This window comes from Sander vitreus, chromosome 14 (assembly GCF_031162955.1).
Source record: "Sander vitreus isolate 19-12246 chromosome 14, sanVit1, whole genome shotgun sequence".
In the NCBI taxonomy this organism is placed as follows: Eukaryota; Metazoa; Chordata; class Actinopteri; order Perciformes; family Percidae; genus Sander; species Sander vitreus.
In genome coordinates this window covers 14,635,835-14,655,479 of record NC_135868.1, presented here as the reverse complement: position 1 = coordinate 14,655,479, position 19,645 = coordinate 14,635,835, and the positions used below count along the sequence as shown (strand labels likewise).

Here is a 19,645-nt window from a genome sequence, read left to right as displayed (position 1 = left end):
ATGACCAATAAAAGAACATTCACAGTTCTGCTTCAGACTGCATGTTTATGAGAGTGAGTAAATAGCACAGTCAATCAGCAGCTAAATGGTTTTCTGCTCGTTCATTATGTCTGTATATGAAATAAATTGGTATATAAAAAACACATATAGCACATAAGCACACACAGGTGCATGATCACCCACACATTCAAGTAAGCAGCAGACATGTATGCAGATACGCATGCCCACTCTGACATCCAACCTTTTTTCTGTGGCTTCTGCTTCCTGCATTCGTAGAGCACATACCCAGATGTTTTTCGACCTCTGAAAACAGATATGAATCTAATTACATTAAAAGTCTCATTTCATATTGATCCATCTGCACAAATAGCTATCTGAACAAGCAGAACAAGATTATTTAATGTTATTTATGTTCTTTATTTATTTCCCCTGGGTTTTGGTCCACCGTTGGGGCGGTAAGAAGGAGAGCAGCTTTGTGAGTTCATTGTGTGTGCCGTTGCCTGCTGAGCTTCCGAGCAAAAGAAACAGCCTGTGAGGGGACGGTTTCACTTTCTTGGCCTGCATGATGATTGCGGTAGCAGACACATCAAGAAACACAGCGAGTGCAAACTCAGGTAGTACACCAGAATTTTCATTTCATGTGTTTCTATTAAGATAGTGACAGGAAATTCATTGCTTGAGACTTTGTGACCCACATTCAGGCATTGATTTTCCTCTTTTTCTCATGAGGGAAATTACTCTTTGTGCTCATTTCAGAAGAGGTGGTTCTGTTTTAGATTGTAGCAGCTACTCCACACGAGTGCCAAAACATTTGTCTTTGTAATTGAATGAAATGATGTCATTTCATTTGACATCATCTGCTGTGACTAACATAATGCAATTGCCTTAGCCGCTGTGAATCATCAAGAGATGTGTACGTCTGTGTGAGCGCTCATTCAATACGTAGTGAATCATGTCCCATAGGTTTGTGTGATAGACTGTTTTGTGAGGCTGTGTGAGCATTTGTGTTGGTGTAGTGCCTTTACAACTCCACATGTGCATTCACATGAACCTGCAGGTATGTCTGTATATCAGTATGTGCAGCACAGCCTGTAAGGATAGAATGTGTTGGACTTAATGAGTTGGGCTCCTACACTTAAGTCATCAGTGCAAACTTAATCCTGAGGGATAGATATGAGCGAGAGCTAAAAATAGTCCCCGTAGCTACAGCAACATGCATAGCAGGATATTGTTGTCTGGTAGATGATGATAATGATGATGATGATGAGGAGGAGGAAAAGACCAAGAGAAGGGAGTGGGGGGAAGGAAAGATTAGTAAGAAAAGACATACTATAAGAAGAGAAATTTATAAGACGTGAAAGATAGAAAAGCTAATCAATAAATATAGAAAATGACATTCATCTGAGTGTTTTAGGGGAAAGCTTTTTGATTTTATAATAATGTGGCATTTGGGATACTTTTAATATCTGAATAATTTGGGATGCATGTAACTAACAACAGCTCTAGATAAACTGATTGTATGTAGATTTAATGGACAAAGGAAGGTTTAGACATTAAGACAGACAGATGAGCACACCCCCAGTTGGTAAATAGATGGTCTAAATAAATAGACAGCTCAGGCTAATAATGGATTGAGATTTTGATTAGAGACAGAGATAAAAAGACAGGATCTAGCGCCATCATTAATGCTGTCCATCCAAAACCCTAATTATAACTAAACACACTGCCCTCTTTCTTTCTCCCTCACTCCCTCTCTATCCTCTGTTACTAACCCTACACAATGCTTGACAATCTGAACAAAGCTTCCCTGAGGCCCCTAATCTAATAGAGCAGTCTCTAGACACACACACACACACACACACACACACACACACACACACACACACACACACACACAGTTAGTCAGATAAAGGAGATAAATTGGACACTGAGTGAGGAATGACATAAAGAAAGGGAGCTTTTCTTTTCCAAGTCTCCAAGGGTTGTTGGTGTGGTGTTCATCATGAGGGAGCTCTGGTGGGAGCTCATTGTTCCCTTCTTTGTGTAGGTGTGTGTCCATCTGCTGCGAGCCCCTTCAGGGCCCAGTCTGTTTTATCAGGTCTGTGTGAGAGTGCCCACTCTGATCCTGCAGTACAGTCAACACTCATGAAGCAGTGTATCGATTTGGGGGGGCTGGTGAACACAGAGTAAAGGTAGAGATTGGTGCAGAGCTGTGTAAGACATGCAGCTCAGTATGACCTGGGATGTAAATGCAATAAATATAAAGAAGGTAATGTTCAAATTGCAGAAGACAACTGACCAACCACTGACCTCTGTATGTGGGGCTCTGTCCTCTGTCAGTCTACTCTGCGGACATCTTTAACTACTTTTCAGTGATTAAGCAGTGTACTATCGCTGATCGTATACTGCAATGTCACAGTTTTTTGTAATGGGTTGCTCTTTGGATGCTGCCCTGCTTTCACCATTGTCACACACACACACACACACACACACACACACACACACACACACATGGTGGGAGCTCATTGTTCCCCTTCTTTGTGTAGGTGTGTGTCCATCTGCTGCGAGCCCCTTCAGGGCCCAGTCTGTTTTATCAGGTCTGTGTGAGAGTGCCCACTCTGATCCTGCAGTACAGTCAACACTCATGAAGCAGTGTATCGATTTGGGGGGGCTGGTGAACACAGAGTAAAGGTAGAGATTGGTGCAGAGCTGTGTAAGACATGCAGCTCAGTATGACCTGGGATGTAAATGCAATAAATATAAAGAAGGTAATGTTCAAATTGCAGAAGACAACTGACCAACCACTGACCTCTGTATGTGGGGCTCTGTCCTCTGTCAGTCTACTCTGCGGACATCTTTAACTACTTTTCAGTGATTAAGCAGTGTACTATCGCTGATCGTATACTGCAATGTCACAGTTTTTTGTAATGGGTTGCTCTTTGGATGCTGCCCTGCTTTCACCATTGACACACACACACACACACACACACACACACACACACACACACACACCTTAAACTGCAAGAACAGGGCCAAGTGCACTGTTCAGGCCAATCACGGTCTGTGTGGAGCAATCAGAAATTTTCATAAATTTTTTTGACATGCTATACTATGACCTTTTTCAACATGCTACGCATTGAGTTTTTAATGGCTTTTTCGACATGCTATACTATGACTTTTGTATCACTTTTTTTCGACATGCTATACTATGACTTTTTTATCACTATTTTTCGTCATGTTACGCTATGACTTTTTCATCACTTTTTTCGACATGCTATACTATGACTTTTTTATAAATTTTTTGGCATGCTATGCTATGACTTTTTTAATCTGTGTTTTCGACATGCTATACTATGACTTTTTTCATGAATTTTTTCGACATGCTATGCTATTACTGAGTTTTAACATTAATTCTTTAGTGCCATGCTGGTTTAGAGGTTATCACTGCTGGCAGGCAACCAGAAGGTAATCACTGCAGACACTGACTCAGGTTCAATACCCAGTCAAGGCTTGATATGTTTTCGACATACAATGCTATCACTTTTTTTGACGTGCTATACTATGATTTTTTTCGACATGCTATACTGACATTTTATACCAGCACTTATTCATCAGCACATTTTATACCAGCACTTTTTTCCGACATGTTATACTATGACATTTTTATGACTTTTTTCGTCTTGCTATGCTATGACATTTTTCGACATGCTATACTATGACTTTTTTTATCACTTTTTTTCGACTTGCTATACTGTGACTTTTTTATCACTTTTTTAGCATGCCATGCTATGACTTTTTTAAACAGTGTTTTCGACATGTTATGCTATGACTTTTTTATGACTTTTTTCGTCTTGCTATACTATGACATTTTTCGACATGCTATACAATGACTTTTTTCGATTCTCCACACTATGACGTTTTAATGGCTTTTTCCGACATGCTATACTATGACTGATTATCACTTTTTTCGACATGTTATAATACAGCTGTTTTCAACTTAAACTCTTTAGTGGCAAACTGGCTTAGAGGTTATTGCTGCTGCTAACATGCATCCAGCAAGTATTCACTGTAGACTCTTACCCTGGTTCGCCACCTGGTCCAGGTCAGAAATTTATTTTCAACATGCTACGCATTGACTTTTTAATGACTTTTTCGACATGCTATACTATGACTTTTTTCGACATGCTATACTATGACATTTTTCATCACTTTTTTTCGACTTGCTATGCTATGACTTTTTATCACTTTTTCAACATACTAAACTGACTTTTCACCACTTTTTTCGACATGCTATACTATGACATTTTTTGACATGCTATACCATGACTTTTTTATCATTTTTTTTCCACATGCTATACTATGATTTTTTCTTCACTTTTCTCGACATACTATACAATGACTTTTTGCAACATTCTATACTGTGACTTTTTATCACTTTTTTTGACATGCTATATTATGTTTTTTTCGACATGCTGTACTATGACTATTTTATGACTATTTTTGACATGTTATACTATGACTTTTTTATCACTTTTTTTCGACATGAGCAGCAAGTAATCACTGCAGACTCTGACCCAGGCTCAATACCCAGTCTAGGCTTGATATTTTTTCGACATGCTATGCTATGACTTTTTCATCACTTTTTTCGACCTGCTATACTATGATTTTTTTCCGACATGCTATACTATGACTGATTATCACTTTTTTCGAAATGTTATAATACAGCTGTTTTCAACTTAAACTCTTTAGTGGCAAACTGGCTTAGAGATTATTGCTGCTGCCAACATGCATCCAGCAAGTATTACCTGTAGACTCTTACCCTGGTCCAGGTCGGAAATTTATTTTCGACATACAATTCTATGACTTTTTCGACATGCTACACATTGACTTATAAATGGCTTTTTCAACATGCTACACTATGACTTTTTTCGACATGCTATACTATGACATTTTTCCACATGCTATACTATGACTTTTTTATCACTTTTTTTCGACATGCTATATACTATGACTTTTTTTAATCACTTTTTTCGAGATGCTATAATACAACTGTTTTCAACTTAAACTCTTTAGTGGCAAACTAGCTTAGAGGTTATTGCTGCTGCCAACATGCATCCAGCAAGTATTACCTGTAGACTCTTACCCTGGCTCGACACCTGGTCCAGGTTGGAAACATTTTTTCGACATACAATTCTATGACTTTTTCGACATGCTACACATTGACTTTTTAATGGCTTTTTCGACATGCTATGCTATGACTCTTTCATAAATTTTTTCGACATGCTATACTATGACGTTTTTATCACTTTTTTTGCATGCTATGCTAAGACTTTTTTAATCAGTTTTCAACATGCTATACTATAACTTTTTTTATCACTTTTTCGACATGCTACACTATGACCTTTTTTCGACATGCTATACTATCACTGTTTATCACTTTTTTTGGCATGCTATGTTATGACTTTTTCAATTAATGTTTTCGAGATGCTATACTATCACTTTTTTATCACTTTTTTGGCATGCTATGCTATGACTTTTTCAATCAATGTTTAGACATGCTATACTATGACTTTTTGTATCACTTTTTTTCCAACTTGCTATACTATGACTTTTTTATCACTTTTTCGACATACTAAACTGACTTTTCACCACTTTTTTCGACATGCTATACTATGACATTTTTTGACATGCTATACCATGACTTTTTTATATTTTTTTTCCACATGCTATACTATGATTTTTTCTTCACTTTTTTCGACATACTATACAATGACTTTTTGCAACATTCTATACTGTGACTTTTTTTATCACTTTTTTTGACATGCTATACTATGTTTTTTATATGACTTTTTTCGACACACCTGTGGCGGAATTTCCAGAAACATCATATTGTGGTATAAGGAGACTAAGGGAAAGCTAAGAAAACATATTTGTTCACGTTTGTTTATTCATAGGTCACAGGTCAGGGGACGAGAATATCCGGCCAGTCTCTAATACCAAACCTGTCAATGTATAATTATGTTTGTCTATCTACAGATTCAGGGAGTCTATGTAGGCAGCTACATGATAAGGGAATGTTTTGTTTCACGACTGTGTCCTTTTGGAGGTCGGTGGGCCAGCTACACTTTAGCATACCTCCCAGAGAGCGAGATAGGGTGAATTAGGCTTTAGTATCTGTGTTTACGGCACCTGCCTGCAATATCTTTGTTTAAGGTTCAGCTAAACGTAACGCCTTCAGCATGATTTTAAATACACCTTGTGGAAGACAGGAACTTCAGAGAGTTGGGACGGCACTGCACAATAACACATCGTGGTTATACTGTACTGCCTGCTTAATTGTCTCCTCATTAGAGTATTCATTAAATGTGTCTGTGTAATTCATTAAGGTCTCCCGAACGTTCTTCACATATGTGAAATTAGTTGTGCTGCTCCTGAGTTTTTCCTTAACAACCTACATAAAAGTCTTTACTTTTCGACATACCTATACTATGACTTTTCTTTAAAAAAAAAATTAAAATATTACATTATTGTTATTATTCAACATTTCAATGAAATTCATACTAATCAAAACCATTTCCACATTTCCAACTATTATCACTACTTCACCTTCTTCTTACACAATTATGCCAGCAATCCAGTTTAGCTTTGGCAATTTAGCTTTTCAGCATTCAAAAGCATTTTCTGCAGGAAATGCATTTTCTAGTTTCAGATGAAAGTGTTTGCGTGAGAGAAATTTGTAAGATAACTTTTTTAAGTAAGCTACGTTTTGACTGTATTTAAAAAAGTGTTGGTTCTGTATGTCAGAAAAATGTTCTTGTGAATTTCATTGGACAGCAGATGGAACTTGACCCAAGTAAAAACATGCTATATTTTGGTGGTAATTCAGGTTTGATATTACCCAGCATTAGACAGTTATTATATGTTTAAGGCTATGTTTGTAAGACTTGCTCATTTTTGGTGGTTTGTTTATGTGTTACCTCATGTCCAGCACCTAACCCTATATGCAAACTTTAAAAACCTTTATCTCTCTTTTTTTTTCTAGTGGAGCAAGACGCGGAGCACACACAGAGAGTCCCTGGGCCAGACCAAGGAGGGGCCACAGCCCCCCAGGTCAAGCTGAAAGAGAGACAGAAGTTCTTTGAGGAGGCCTTTCAGCAAGACATGGAGCAGTACCTGTCCACTGGCTACCTGCAGATTGCTGAGAGGAGAGGTGAGAAGGAGGAGTGGTGAGGTCAGAAGTTCTTCAGATACCAGTCATGCTCTTTGATTATATTTAAACAGCTTGAAGTGTACCATTTATTTTGGTCTGAGGCCTGCAAAGGGTAAAATAATTGTTTAGGTTGTTGTTAGGTTGTTGTTACTTATTCAAGGGGGAATGCAAAGCCATTCAGCATTCAAATGAATTAGGTCCACAGTCCTGAAACCTTCACACTTCAACTGCATATCACAAGATTGAGCCATAATAGCTTTCTGCAGCGAGGCGCCACACTCCTGAGTGCCTGTCGCTAAACACACAAGTAGAGCTATTACTTTGAAAAATACCACAGCGCCATATAAATGTAGCCTTCCACTGGGATTGTAATAGAAGCTTGCTGCAGTTTGCCCCATGTATTACTGCCAAAAGCCTTTGCTTAAATACCCAAAGGATGTGCTGAAATGAGGGACTGCATGAGACCCTGCACTAAAAGATGTATTGGACTCTACTTGCCCAGAGTTTGCAATGTGATTTTTCTTTTTCTTCTTTTACTCATCTATTATGCTCCCTTAATCCTCTGGAAATGGCTTATTAGAGAGGATTGTGAAGCGAAAGGAAAGAGACTTAGGAGAGGAGAGGGAGAGATTTATATTTTTTCTGTGTTTTTTTTAAACCAATGCTGTGTTTTTCATAATCTCCATGACAAAAAATGTCACCACAGTCAGTTTAAAGTGCTCATATTATGCTTTTTGGCTTTTCCCCTTTCCTTTATTGTGTTATATATTTGTTTTGTGCACGTTATAGGTTTACAAAATGAAAAAGCCCAGAGTCCACCCCAAAGGGACTTACCATCACCAACAGAAAACACTGTTCACAAACTGCTCCAAACACCATTGTAGTCCAGCCTTTACTTCCGTGACAAACGTGCATCACTTTGTAACACACGTTAGCTGCTAGCGTGACACGCCCTAATACTCTGCTTCTTAATGGCTAGTTGTCCTTACCTAGCTACTGCACATGTTCGACTCCCAACAAAGATGGGACAGAAGTGAGATGCCTCACTCTGTAGCTAAAACACAGAGCTCAACACACAGGGTGAAAAGAGGAGCTGCAGCAATGTGCAGTACAACAAAAATATGGTGTTTTTTTTTTTTAAATTAAACCATGTAAACATATCCTGGTACAACCTCTAAATACAATTATGAACCTGAAAATAAGCATAATATGAGCACTTTAAGGTGCAGTGAGTGAAATATTCACAGCTCATAAGCTCATAGTCACTATCTTGTGTTGCCTACATTCATTCACAGTAAAACAGACAGAGGAGATGTTTACATTTAGGCTTCACACTTCAAAATATGTGATTCACAGTACAAAGGCAAGCATGTGGGTTGCTCAACAAAAATCCACAACAGACCAATTCAAATCAACCAGTCATAATTTGTTTAGTTACAGAGGAGGCTCGCATCATATTTCTGGTTTAAAACATCTGAAAATAAGGCAATGGTGTGAGAGCTCAATAACACACAGCACACTGCGACTTGTTATCCTTCACACAGCTACAAATCCCTACAGCAGGGTGGCGCCACAAAAGAGCAAAGATACTGCTGGAGACAAAAGGGGAGAAAGATACAGAGAAAAATCTGAAAGGAGTTAGTCGAGAAAAAGAGAGAAAGGGCTGCGGATGTCATAAGCCACTAAGCCATCAAAAGCCAATCTCAAGGGTTTTACACACACACACACACACACACACACACACACACACACACACACACATGGGCACATACACACACACACACACACACACACACACACACACACACACACACACACACACACACACACACACACACACACACACACACACACACACACACACACACACACACACACACACACACACACACAGTCTCTGCAAACTCACTACAGGCAAAAACAGTCCTTCGCAGCAGGAGAACCTTTTAGGCAAGGTCACAGTAGGGCTAAAAGAAGAACATGTTGGGAGGCAGTCACATGGAAATGATGCTCTCAACGCAGTGCTTTTTGGGCCAAGACTTTTGCAACATAGCCATAGTTTGGGTTTTTGTGTGTGTGTGTGTGTGTGTGTGTGTGTGTGTGTGTGTGTGTGTGTGTGTGTGTGTGTGTGTGTGTTTGCGCGCATTTTTATTCATGTGCTGGAAAGACAGCTTCATTTGGGTCTGAAAACTGAATCCACTTCCTCCATACTATGTTTTATGAGGCTGAATAGCAGCTATGTGGTAGTAATTGAGGAGCTGACAGGTGAGCTATAGAAATGCACATGAGAAGAGGCTTCATACTGAGAAGTTATTAGCGAGCATTAGACGCTTTTTCCTTTAAAGATGTGTCCCAGAAAGATAAAAAAAAATTTAGATTTTATACACCAATTTAGTAATATGTGTGTGAGTGAGTAATGATACACAACATCTCCATTTGTGTGTATACACATTAAATCCATCTGGGTTTGTGTGTTACATTATGTACATAATATATATAAGAATCACTTTAAATGTGTGTTACGTACATTTGTGGACAATCAAATGAATTGCCAAAGTTGAGTGATCAGAAAATATGATACTCACTTGTGTGTGATCTTGCGTTGCTATTAAAAGGACAGGGTGGAGATTTTTGGGGCAGTCTCGAAATAACATTTCCCTTCTTTCTCTCTTTCTTCACTCTTTATTCTGCTCTCCCTCCCTGTGCCGCCCTCCTCTGCTCTCCTCATTTCCTTGAGGTACGGTAGCCAATGGCATCTTCTCTCACTGCTGTGCGCCAACCAATCACCTCCCTTCTTCCTCTTGTGCTTGCAACTCTGCCCCTTCATCCCCACAGTGCACTGACTGGCTGTTTGTGACGCATGCAGTACATCATGAAATTAAACAGGGGCGTTTATACCCCTGCAAGGTGGTGAATCCAGGACTGTAGTAGTTAGCTGGGTGTGGAAGAGGAGTTTCCAGTGATTTAGTTGGGTTTATTGCATTGCGCGGCCATGATCTATCCTTTCATTGTACATGAATTTAATAGAAAGGTATTTTACCCAGCCCTGAAATATACATGTAGGTACCATGAGAATGATTTACTTCTTAAGGTTGATTCCAATATTTTCAACTGGTAAAAGATGAATGTGTTCATTTGAGTTCTCTTTCAGGAGGTTCTTCACTTCTGAGCCACTGAAATCTGTCTACTTATAGGTTCACGTTTTTTCAAGTCTGTCTTAAATCAATACTTACATGCCCATATGTAGAAAACAGAAACAGATAGTGATGCAATGTAGTACATTTACTCAGGTACTTTCAGTAAGCGCAATTGTGAGGTACTTGAACTTTACTTGAGTATTTATATTTCATGCTACTTAACGTTCTGTGCAATTTTTCTTTTGCCAAATTATATCAAGCTTCAACAGTCTAAGCTGGTCAAATCAAGTAGGCCTCGTCCAGTTGGTCTTTTTAGTATGAAATTCCCTTCTTGTGTTGGTAGAGGCTCAGCTAGGAAACACAAAGAGGGAATGTTTTACTAAACTCTGTACCTTTAAACTTTAAACAAACAATTACTCTTTCAATGTACATATGGGCATTAGAGTATTAAGATAATTTTGAAAAAAATGTGAACCTATTCTTTAATGATGTTGTAGATGTTGCTTTTCACCTTCATATACAGCTTCCCACATACAGTGACACCTGGCAATTCATTATTGTGGTAATACTTTGGATCATAAGGTAAACAAAATGTTATTAATGTGCTTACTCATTGCAAATGCCATCCAGCTTGAATGTGCCCATTTGCTTCTGCTTGGCAAATTTTGGAACGAAAAAAACTCAATGTTTTCCTGGACTCAGCCCCTTGCTGCTGCCTTCCTCAATCTTGTGCTAATATCTTGCTGTCTCATGTTGTGTCCAGAGCCAATAGGAAGCATGTCATCCATGGAGGTGAACGTGGACATGCTGGAGCAGATGGATCTGATGGACATGTCTGACCATGAAGCCCTGGATGTGTTTCTGCACTCTGGGGGAGAGGACAACAGTACTGCCTCGCCTGTCGCAGGTAGGTGGACGTGGAGACACACACACACACACACACACACACACACACACACACACACACACACACACACACACACACACACTGGTTCTATAGAGCTATGTGACATTTATTTCTTTCAGTCAAAATAAATTTGGTTACCGTATGTATATCACATAATAACTGGATGTATGTGTTCGTGCTTGAATAATTTATACTCTGGGTAAAAACTGGCACAAAGATATTAACAGTAAAGCCAGAGACACATGCACGCACACACACACACCACGCACGCACACACACACACGCATACACACACACACACACACACACACACACACACACACACACACACACACACACACACACACACACACACACACACACACACACACACACACTTGTGCACAACATTTAGGTAATTGCATTGAGCAACTGAGCCCTTGAGAACAGACTCAAACAACAAACAAAAAAATCAAAAAACAGTACACTGCATCAAAAATTGATCTGTAGAATAAAATATATAATAAAAAATAGAATACGAAAAGATGTTTATATGTCATTTTGACACAAATACATTTAATAAATTACATTTTGATGTTTGAAAGTCTGTAATTAAAAAAAAATAATAATAATTATCGATTTTCAAATATTGCACCTGTCAATACAGAACGAAATATTCTGTAGCCTATTTTGCCGTCAATACTGCCGACGTTGTCTTTGCTGTCAAATCAGTATATATTTATGTTTAACATGAAGTATACTACTGCTTGAGTGCAGTAAATTTCCACAACTCTCTCCCCATATGTCGAACAAGGGTGATCCAAATCACATGACTTTTTTCTAGTTGAAACTGGACACTTTCAAGTCTTCACTTCCAGTTTGCAACGATGGACGACGGCAGGTTAAGCGCCGCGTCAGACACGTTTCTGGTGTGCAAAAACATAGAAAATGCCACGCAGCCGCCACGCAACTGACACCCAACAGAAATGCCACGCTCACGCCACGCAGCCAGTGTGCAGGAGCCCTTACTAAATGACCTACCAAAATTCTGGACTAATTCGTTCTTACTTTACAGTTAAAAACTGACTTTCGTGGAATGGTGCACACTGACATTGAGAAATCTGGAAATTTAGTTTTTATATGTTGAAACTGGTGTATGAAACTTAAATGTAACATGATTTTTGATTGGATGGTATTTGAAATTCATATATTTAACAGAATCAGCAGAATTTAATTCTGAGTTGCATATTTACAGCTCTAACAGCAAATTATAAAACAGATAAGCCAATTTTTATTTTTATTTTTTACTGAATCAGTTATTTGATGTTATATGGACTGAATGTGGGAGAAAACCGAAGCACCCGGGGTAAACCCAAACATACCGCCACAGTAGACAAGACACAAACTCAGAAAGGCTCAGGCCCGATCACCGAACCCTCACCTTCTAGCTGTGAGCTCATGCTGTTGACTACTGAGGTGGCGCTGAGAGCTCGGGTCCTGCCCTCCATCTAGGTGACCTCCTGCTCCATTGGTCTCTGTGCCTTTAAGGACAGGGGCCATTGGAGGAGTTGGTAACCTGGATGTGAGGCAGGACTGAAGCCCTTTATTGCTAAGTAGGGATGCACCGAATCCCGGATTCGGCTTCAGATTCGGCCGAATATTGGGCTTTTAGATGGGATTGGGTTTCTGCTGAACCGTAGAATGAATTAATTGAATGAAAAATACACTGCTGCAGAATCTTAACCAGTGGATTCGGTATTCGGCTGAACCCCAAAAATCTGGATTTGGTGCATCCCTACTGCTAATGTTGTTTTTTTAAATTTACTGAATGTGGGAGAAACACTCGGAGCGCCCGGAGAAAACCCTAACGTAGCAGACACACCACGTTTCACTTAAATACAACCAACCCTGTTTCTACATCCGTAGATGTTGGAGATGGCTTTGCCCACAGATGAGAAGAACCTGGAGATGGTGCTAAACTTTTTTGGTGGCGTCATCAGGTGATCTTTGACTAAGGAGGCAATACAGTTTATCAGTGCTGGTTCCTCTAGATGCATGGAGATCAGCACCTCGTCTGCACTGCCCCACTTCTTACACAAGTCCTGGAGGATGGCCTTGTCAAGGTTTTGAAAGGTCTTCCAGCTGGTATCAAAATCTACACCCTCGACTTCGGCCCACGTTCTTTCAAATAGAAGGCTAATGGAGGCCTCTGGGTTTCCAATGGTCCATCTCACTTTGGCTTTCCTTAATATTCGCGAAACCAACTTCTCTGCGAATACTGTCACGGACATTTTTCTAGTTTTATCCTGTGCCGTTGCATCCTGTGTAGGTGCGCTACGTGTCTCCTCACATACTGTGCGAGACAACGCAGCAGTTGCCACGGGCTTCTTGACAACGTGGACCTTTGGCAACTGTGGTGTTGCCAGAGACGGATTTTTTAATATGGTGTTTAACACCTTTTCACTGTGGCCGTCGATTTGGGTGTTCAGCCACCACCCCATCAGTCCCAGGAAATTCCCCACTTTGTTCTTTATGTCAGCATACATGTCAACCTGTGAATGAGGAACAATCACGCTACTGCATGACTTCCTTCTCATCTCGGGTGCAATCCCATGGATGAGGTCCTTGTAGAGGATGTTGGTAAGTTTCTGTGTGAATAACATCCTTTTACCGAGGGACACGTTTTTGAACTTGGGAATCACATTAACCACATCTCCAACTTGTGTTTTTTTACTGTCCGTTGTCTGAAGCAGAGCGTCATAGCTCTTTATGGCTTCCTGCATTGTGTGCTTGCTTTCAATATTGGAATCCTTGTTGAATTTGGTCCTCAGATCCTCCAATATACGATGAAACCAAGCTTTGGCCAAGCGCATTGCGAAAAAGGTCTTGATCTTGCTCTCTATTGCTTTTATGAAGTCTTTGAGCTTCTTTTGACATGTTGTGCCTGCACGCAAACTCTTAATTTGAGTTATTGATCGAGAAATGTCTTCTGCAATATTTTCAATATCTCGAGCGCATTCACGTTGCAGCAGCTCATAATTAGATTCTGGCACTTCATCCAAAAGAGGATTAATGGTCGTTGTCACCTCCTCCATGAGTATTTCTTCGACAGCTGTTAATGTTGAAATCTCAATAACACTGTCCTGTGGTGAGATGTCCCCTGGGATTTCTGCTTCCACACTTGTGACTGGTGAGTGAGTGCAGTCATCAGTGTCTTCTGGCTCGATATGTTCTGTCTCATGTTTTCTCTGATTTTCAGTGTCTTCCGGCTTCACATCTCCTGTCAGTTCTTCCTGGGAGGGGGTCTGACCTGTTGTCTCCCTACCTCTGCTATGATTTGTTGTCCGCTTATGTGTTTGAGTAAGGTACACAATTTTCACCTTTGCTGGGAAAGCTTTTAACATTTTAAAGGCTTGACGAAGCATAGTGTTCAGTCTGCGAGGGCGTGTGATGCGCTGAATGATTACAGGCTCTCTAGCGGGCGTAGTGGAGAGAGCAGAGTTGACACTTTTTGCAACCTCTTTACCAACTGAGCCTGTCAAGCGCTGTGAGCTGACGCACTCGACTTGGTCCTCAGCGTTCAGAGCTCTTGCAAAACTCCGATAAAGTATGTCGCGCAGACTGGACAGAACACGCTCCTCAGAAACAAAATACTCCTCAGACGCCGAAACATTTTCGCTCCTAAGAGTCTTCAACCAGACTTTTGACAAGGCTGTTATGATGTCCAAAAGCAGGTCAGCCATCATGATTTTAGTGGCATCATCGGGGGTGCAGGATTTCAACGATTCCCGCTGTTCTGCTGTTATCCTTTCGAAAAAGGATTTGATCAGTGGGCGAACAGTATCTTCTGAAACCTCCAACACTTCTTCTGTCTGTGATACAGTATCTTCTGAAACCTCCGGCCTTTCTTCTGTCTGTGATACAGTATCTTCTGAAACCTCTGGCATTTCTTCTGTCTGTGATACAGTATCTTCTGAAACCTCCGGCCTTTCTTCTGTCTGTGATACGGTATCTTCTGAAACCTCCGGCCTTTCTTCTGTCTGTGATACGGTATCTTCTGAAACCTCCGGCATTTCTTCTATCTGTGATATTTCTGTTGTAGACATGATAATTGTAAAATCCAACTGTGTTGGTCTTTGTTCAGTGACTGTTAATGTACCAGCACTGTGCGTAAAACAAGTATGCTATTTTGTGTGCCAAGGACTCTTCTACGGTTTTTGCAGTGTTATCGAAAGAGGTATTAACCCTCCTTTTGTCCTCGGGTCAAGTCTGACCCCTTTTGAAAGTTTTCTATATCAGAAATGTGGGTTTCTTTCAACAAAATTGCCCATAAATAATATGGATGGTTCAACGCAGCGCTCTTCGCAATTAAAATGTTTAAAAAAACGTCAAAGAATGTTGACTAAAATGACAAAAGTGACAAAAACACTGAAAAAGGCAACTAAAGGCATTGAAAGCCTAGAAAAACAGCAGAATAAAGCTTTGAAAAAAGCACCAAACAACAAGGCATTAACAATGTTTTAAAAAGCGACCAAACGTTAAAAAAAAACTTGTCAAAAATGTTGAAAAAAGCATCAAAAAATGCGTCGAAAAAAGTGTTAATTTTAAGTTTTGACCTGGGAGGGCATCCCAGTAATCCTCCAAGTATCCTACAGATTTTTTATAATTGTTTTGTGAGAACAAGTAAGTGATGAGAACCTTTTTCCAGCTCCAATGGATAGAAATGGAATGAATTTCCTTTATATAGTCCTATAAAAAGGGTGTATTACATTACAAAGGATCAAAGCCTTTTAGAATCTGAAGACAGATCAAAGCTCCACCCACCCAACAACAAGAACTGCAGCTAAGCAACTGTTGCTAGGCAACACCAGCCACACTGTGGCAGGTTTCTAAAACTGGCAACATTCCGATGGATTTTTAAAAACCAACTCCCCACAGCTGATAAAAACTATCCCAGCGAATGTTGGGATTGTCATCTCCAGACACACACACACACACACACACACACACACACACACACACACACACACACACACACACACACAGAGAGACACAAACACACATACACACACACACACAAAGTTAAATACCTGAACTACAGCCACTACTACATACATAAATCATACAGTGGGGCAAAAAAGTATTTAGTCAGCCACCAATTGTGCAAGTTCTCTCACTTAAAAAGATGAGAGAGGCCTGTAATTTTCATCATAGGTACACTTCAACTATGAGAGACAAAATGAGGAAAGAAAATCCAGAATCCATTGTAGGATTTTTAATGAATTTATTATATATATTTATTATATATATATTATTTATGCAAATTATAGTGGAAAATAAGTATTTGGTCAATAACAAAAGTTCATCTCAATACTTTGTTATATACCCTTTGTTGGCAATGACAGAGGTCAAACGTTTTTTGTAAGTCTTCACAAGGTTTTCACACACTGTTGCTGTTATTTTGGCCCATTCCTCCATGCAGATCTACTCTAGAGCAATGATGTTTTGAGGCTGTCGCTGGGCAACACAAACTTTCAACTCCCTCCAAAGATTTTCTATGGGGTTGAGATCTGGAGACTGGCTAGGCCACTCCGGGACCTTGAAATGCTTCTTATGAAGCCACTCCTTCGTTGCCCAGGCGGTGTGTTTGGGATCATTGTCATGCTGAAAGACCCAGCCACGTTTCATCTTCAATGCCCTTGCTGATGGAAGGAGGTTTTCACTCAAAATCTCACGATACATGGCCCCATTCATTCTTTCCTTTACACGGATCAGTCGTCCTGGTCCCTTTGCAGAAAAACAGCCCCAAAGCATGATGTTTCCACCCCCATGCTTCACAGTAGGTATGGTGTTCTTTGGATGCAACTCAGCATTCTTTCCCCTCCAAACACGACGAGTTGAGTTTTTACCAAAAAGTTCTATTTTGGTTTCATCTGACCATATGACATTCTCCCAATCCTGTTCTGGATCATCCAAATGCTCTCTAGCAAACTCCAGACGGGCCTGGACATGCACTGGCTGAAGCAGGGGGACACGTCTGGCACTGCAGGATTTGAGTCCCTGGCAGCGTAGTGTGTTACAGATGGTAGCCTTTGTTACTTTGGTCCCGGCTCTCTGCAGGTCATTCGCTAGGTCCCCCCGTGTGGTTCTGGGATTTTTGCTCACCGTTCTTGTGATCATTTTGACCCCACGGGGTGAGATCTTGCGTGGAGCCCCAGATCGAGGGAGATTATTAGTGGTCTTGGATGTCTTCCATTTTCTTATAATTTCTCCCACAGTTGATTTCTTCACACCAAGCTGCTTACTTATTGCAGATTCAGTCTTCCCAGCCTGGTGCAAGTCAATAATTTTGTTTCTGGTGTCCTTTGACAGCTCTTTGGTCTTGGCCATAGTGGAGTTTGGATTGTGACTATTTGAGGTTGTGGACAGGTGTCTTTTATACTGATAACAAGTTCAAACAGGTGCCATTAATACAGGTAACGAGTGGAGGACAGAGGAGCCTCTTAAAGAAGAAGTTACAGGTCTGTGAGAGCCAGAAATCTTGCTTGTTTGTAGGTGACCAAATACTTATTTTCCCGAGGAATTTGCAAATAAATTCATTAAAAATCCTACAATGTGATTTTCTGGATTTTTTTTTCTCATTTTGTCTCTCATAGTTGAAGTGTACCTATGATGAAAATTACAAGCCTCTCTCATCTTTTTAAGTAGGAGAACTTGCACAATTGGTGGCTGACTAAATGCTTTTTTGCCCCACTGTACATCATACAACACTTAATTACTGAAGTGGAGTAACTTTCTACAGCTACTCAATATCAAAGAATGCAATGAAGCAGAAATATGTGTCTCCTAAGATTGACAGGAACAGTGTTTAGGCACGATATACCAACACCATCTGTCCACATCTGCTTGGGAAAATTCCTGTCACAGTCAACACAGCATTTAACTGACAGCTTCATCTTCGTCTAAAAATAATTTGATGCAATTCAATTTCTGCTGCATTTTATATGTCTGCAGGCAACTGACCTTGGGGAGAAAAAAAAGTTTGAACAAAACCTATGAAGGAATTCCAACAATAACATTACCCTCTCTTTAGTTGCAGCTGTTTGTCTAAGATAATTATACAATTTTTTCTAAGAGAAAATGGTTCAATTCCTCAATGACTAGATGAGTATACCACTGCAGCATTACTTATCCACCTACCTATCACCCTCTCAACCTTTCCTTGTATGTGACCTTTTTTAAACAGTTATCTAAGTGACTCCTTTTTCTCCCAGGTCCAGATGTTGAGTCCTTCACCACAGAGATCAGCCTCCAGGTTCCCACCCAGGCTGAGCTACGCCACAAGCTTTCTTCCCTTTCATCCACCTGCACCGACTCAGCCAGCCAGGACACAGAGGCCGGGGAGGAGGACGAGGACGAGGACGACGAGGAGACTGAGCAAGGAGAAGGTGGAGGTGTTGGAGAAAGCAGGAGAAGGGCCCCTGTGGTGGTGACCCTGGACGAAGAGGAGGTGCACCCAGATACAGCATTGGTGGACGGGGTGGACAAAGAGGACCAGAGCAGCAAAGACAATGAGGCGAGCAGGCCGAAGGTTTGAGGACACATGGACTGAATTTAAACACACACACACACACACACACACACACACACACACACAGCTGTAAAATCAAACTTAGATTATTAACAATATTGGCTTCCATCTCAATTTTTCATACTGAAGAAAAACATGTGAAAGAAACGACACTGAGGTTGCACTAACTGCCACATGACCTTGCCTTAAAACCACTGATGTGAGTATTCAATTCTAATTGAATTCTATAAAATAGGTTAGAGTTTTTTTAGCATCATAGTATTGAATGGCTTAACGTGCACATAAATAGTTTGACATTATTCAGAGGAAGCTCTAATATTCTGTTTTTGTGTTTGTGCATGTTGAGACCAGGAGAGGCCTGTTACTAATAAGTAATGGGGAAGTACCAGTATATACTAAAATAATCCATGTGTCCATATTGCGGTTCTTTGTTTTCATGCTAACACTTACATATTCAATAAACTGCAGCTGTTGAGAATTAATACAGTATATTTGTTGGAGACTGGTGAAACCTTTGCAGAATATGAATATATGATGGTGTTTCATACCAAATACTTGCCAAACATAAAAGGCTATCTCCAGCTCTGTCAGGTTTAAGACATTTTCATTTTAAAACTATACTTTCATTTATACACGAAAAAAGGAACCAAAAAAGCGAGGCAAGCTCTCACCTTTGACATTTCTTTTGAGACAATTATGCAGTTGAGATGTGAGTATAGGATTTATCCTGTTAATAACATGTACAGTTCCCGGGAGAGAAGAGCAGGAAAAACATGGCACAATGTTGTGTTGTTGTGGCCAGGCCATATAAGTAGAATATG

General features: G+C 40.2%; 1 protein-coding gene across 1 annotated transcript; it reads left to right on the top strand.

Annotated features, from left to right (window-relative positions):
* The first annotated feature begins 259 nt into the window (after positions 1-259).
* Positions 260-19,405, top strand: dtnbp1b (dystrobrevin binding protein 1b). Its single transcript, XM_078268014.1, has 4 exons — positions 260-614; positions 7,043-7,210; positions 11,111-11,254; positions 18,508-19,405. The coding sequence occupies exons 1-4, from the start codon at positions 563-565 to the stop codon at positions 18,828-18,830; spliced, it is 687 nt and encodes a 228-aa protein (XP_078124140.1). The 5' UTR covers positions 260-562; the 3' UTR covers positions 18,831-19,405.
* Positions 19,406-19,645: the final 240 nt, after the last annotated feature.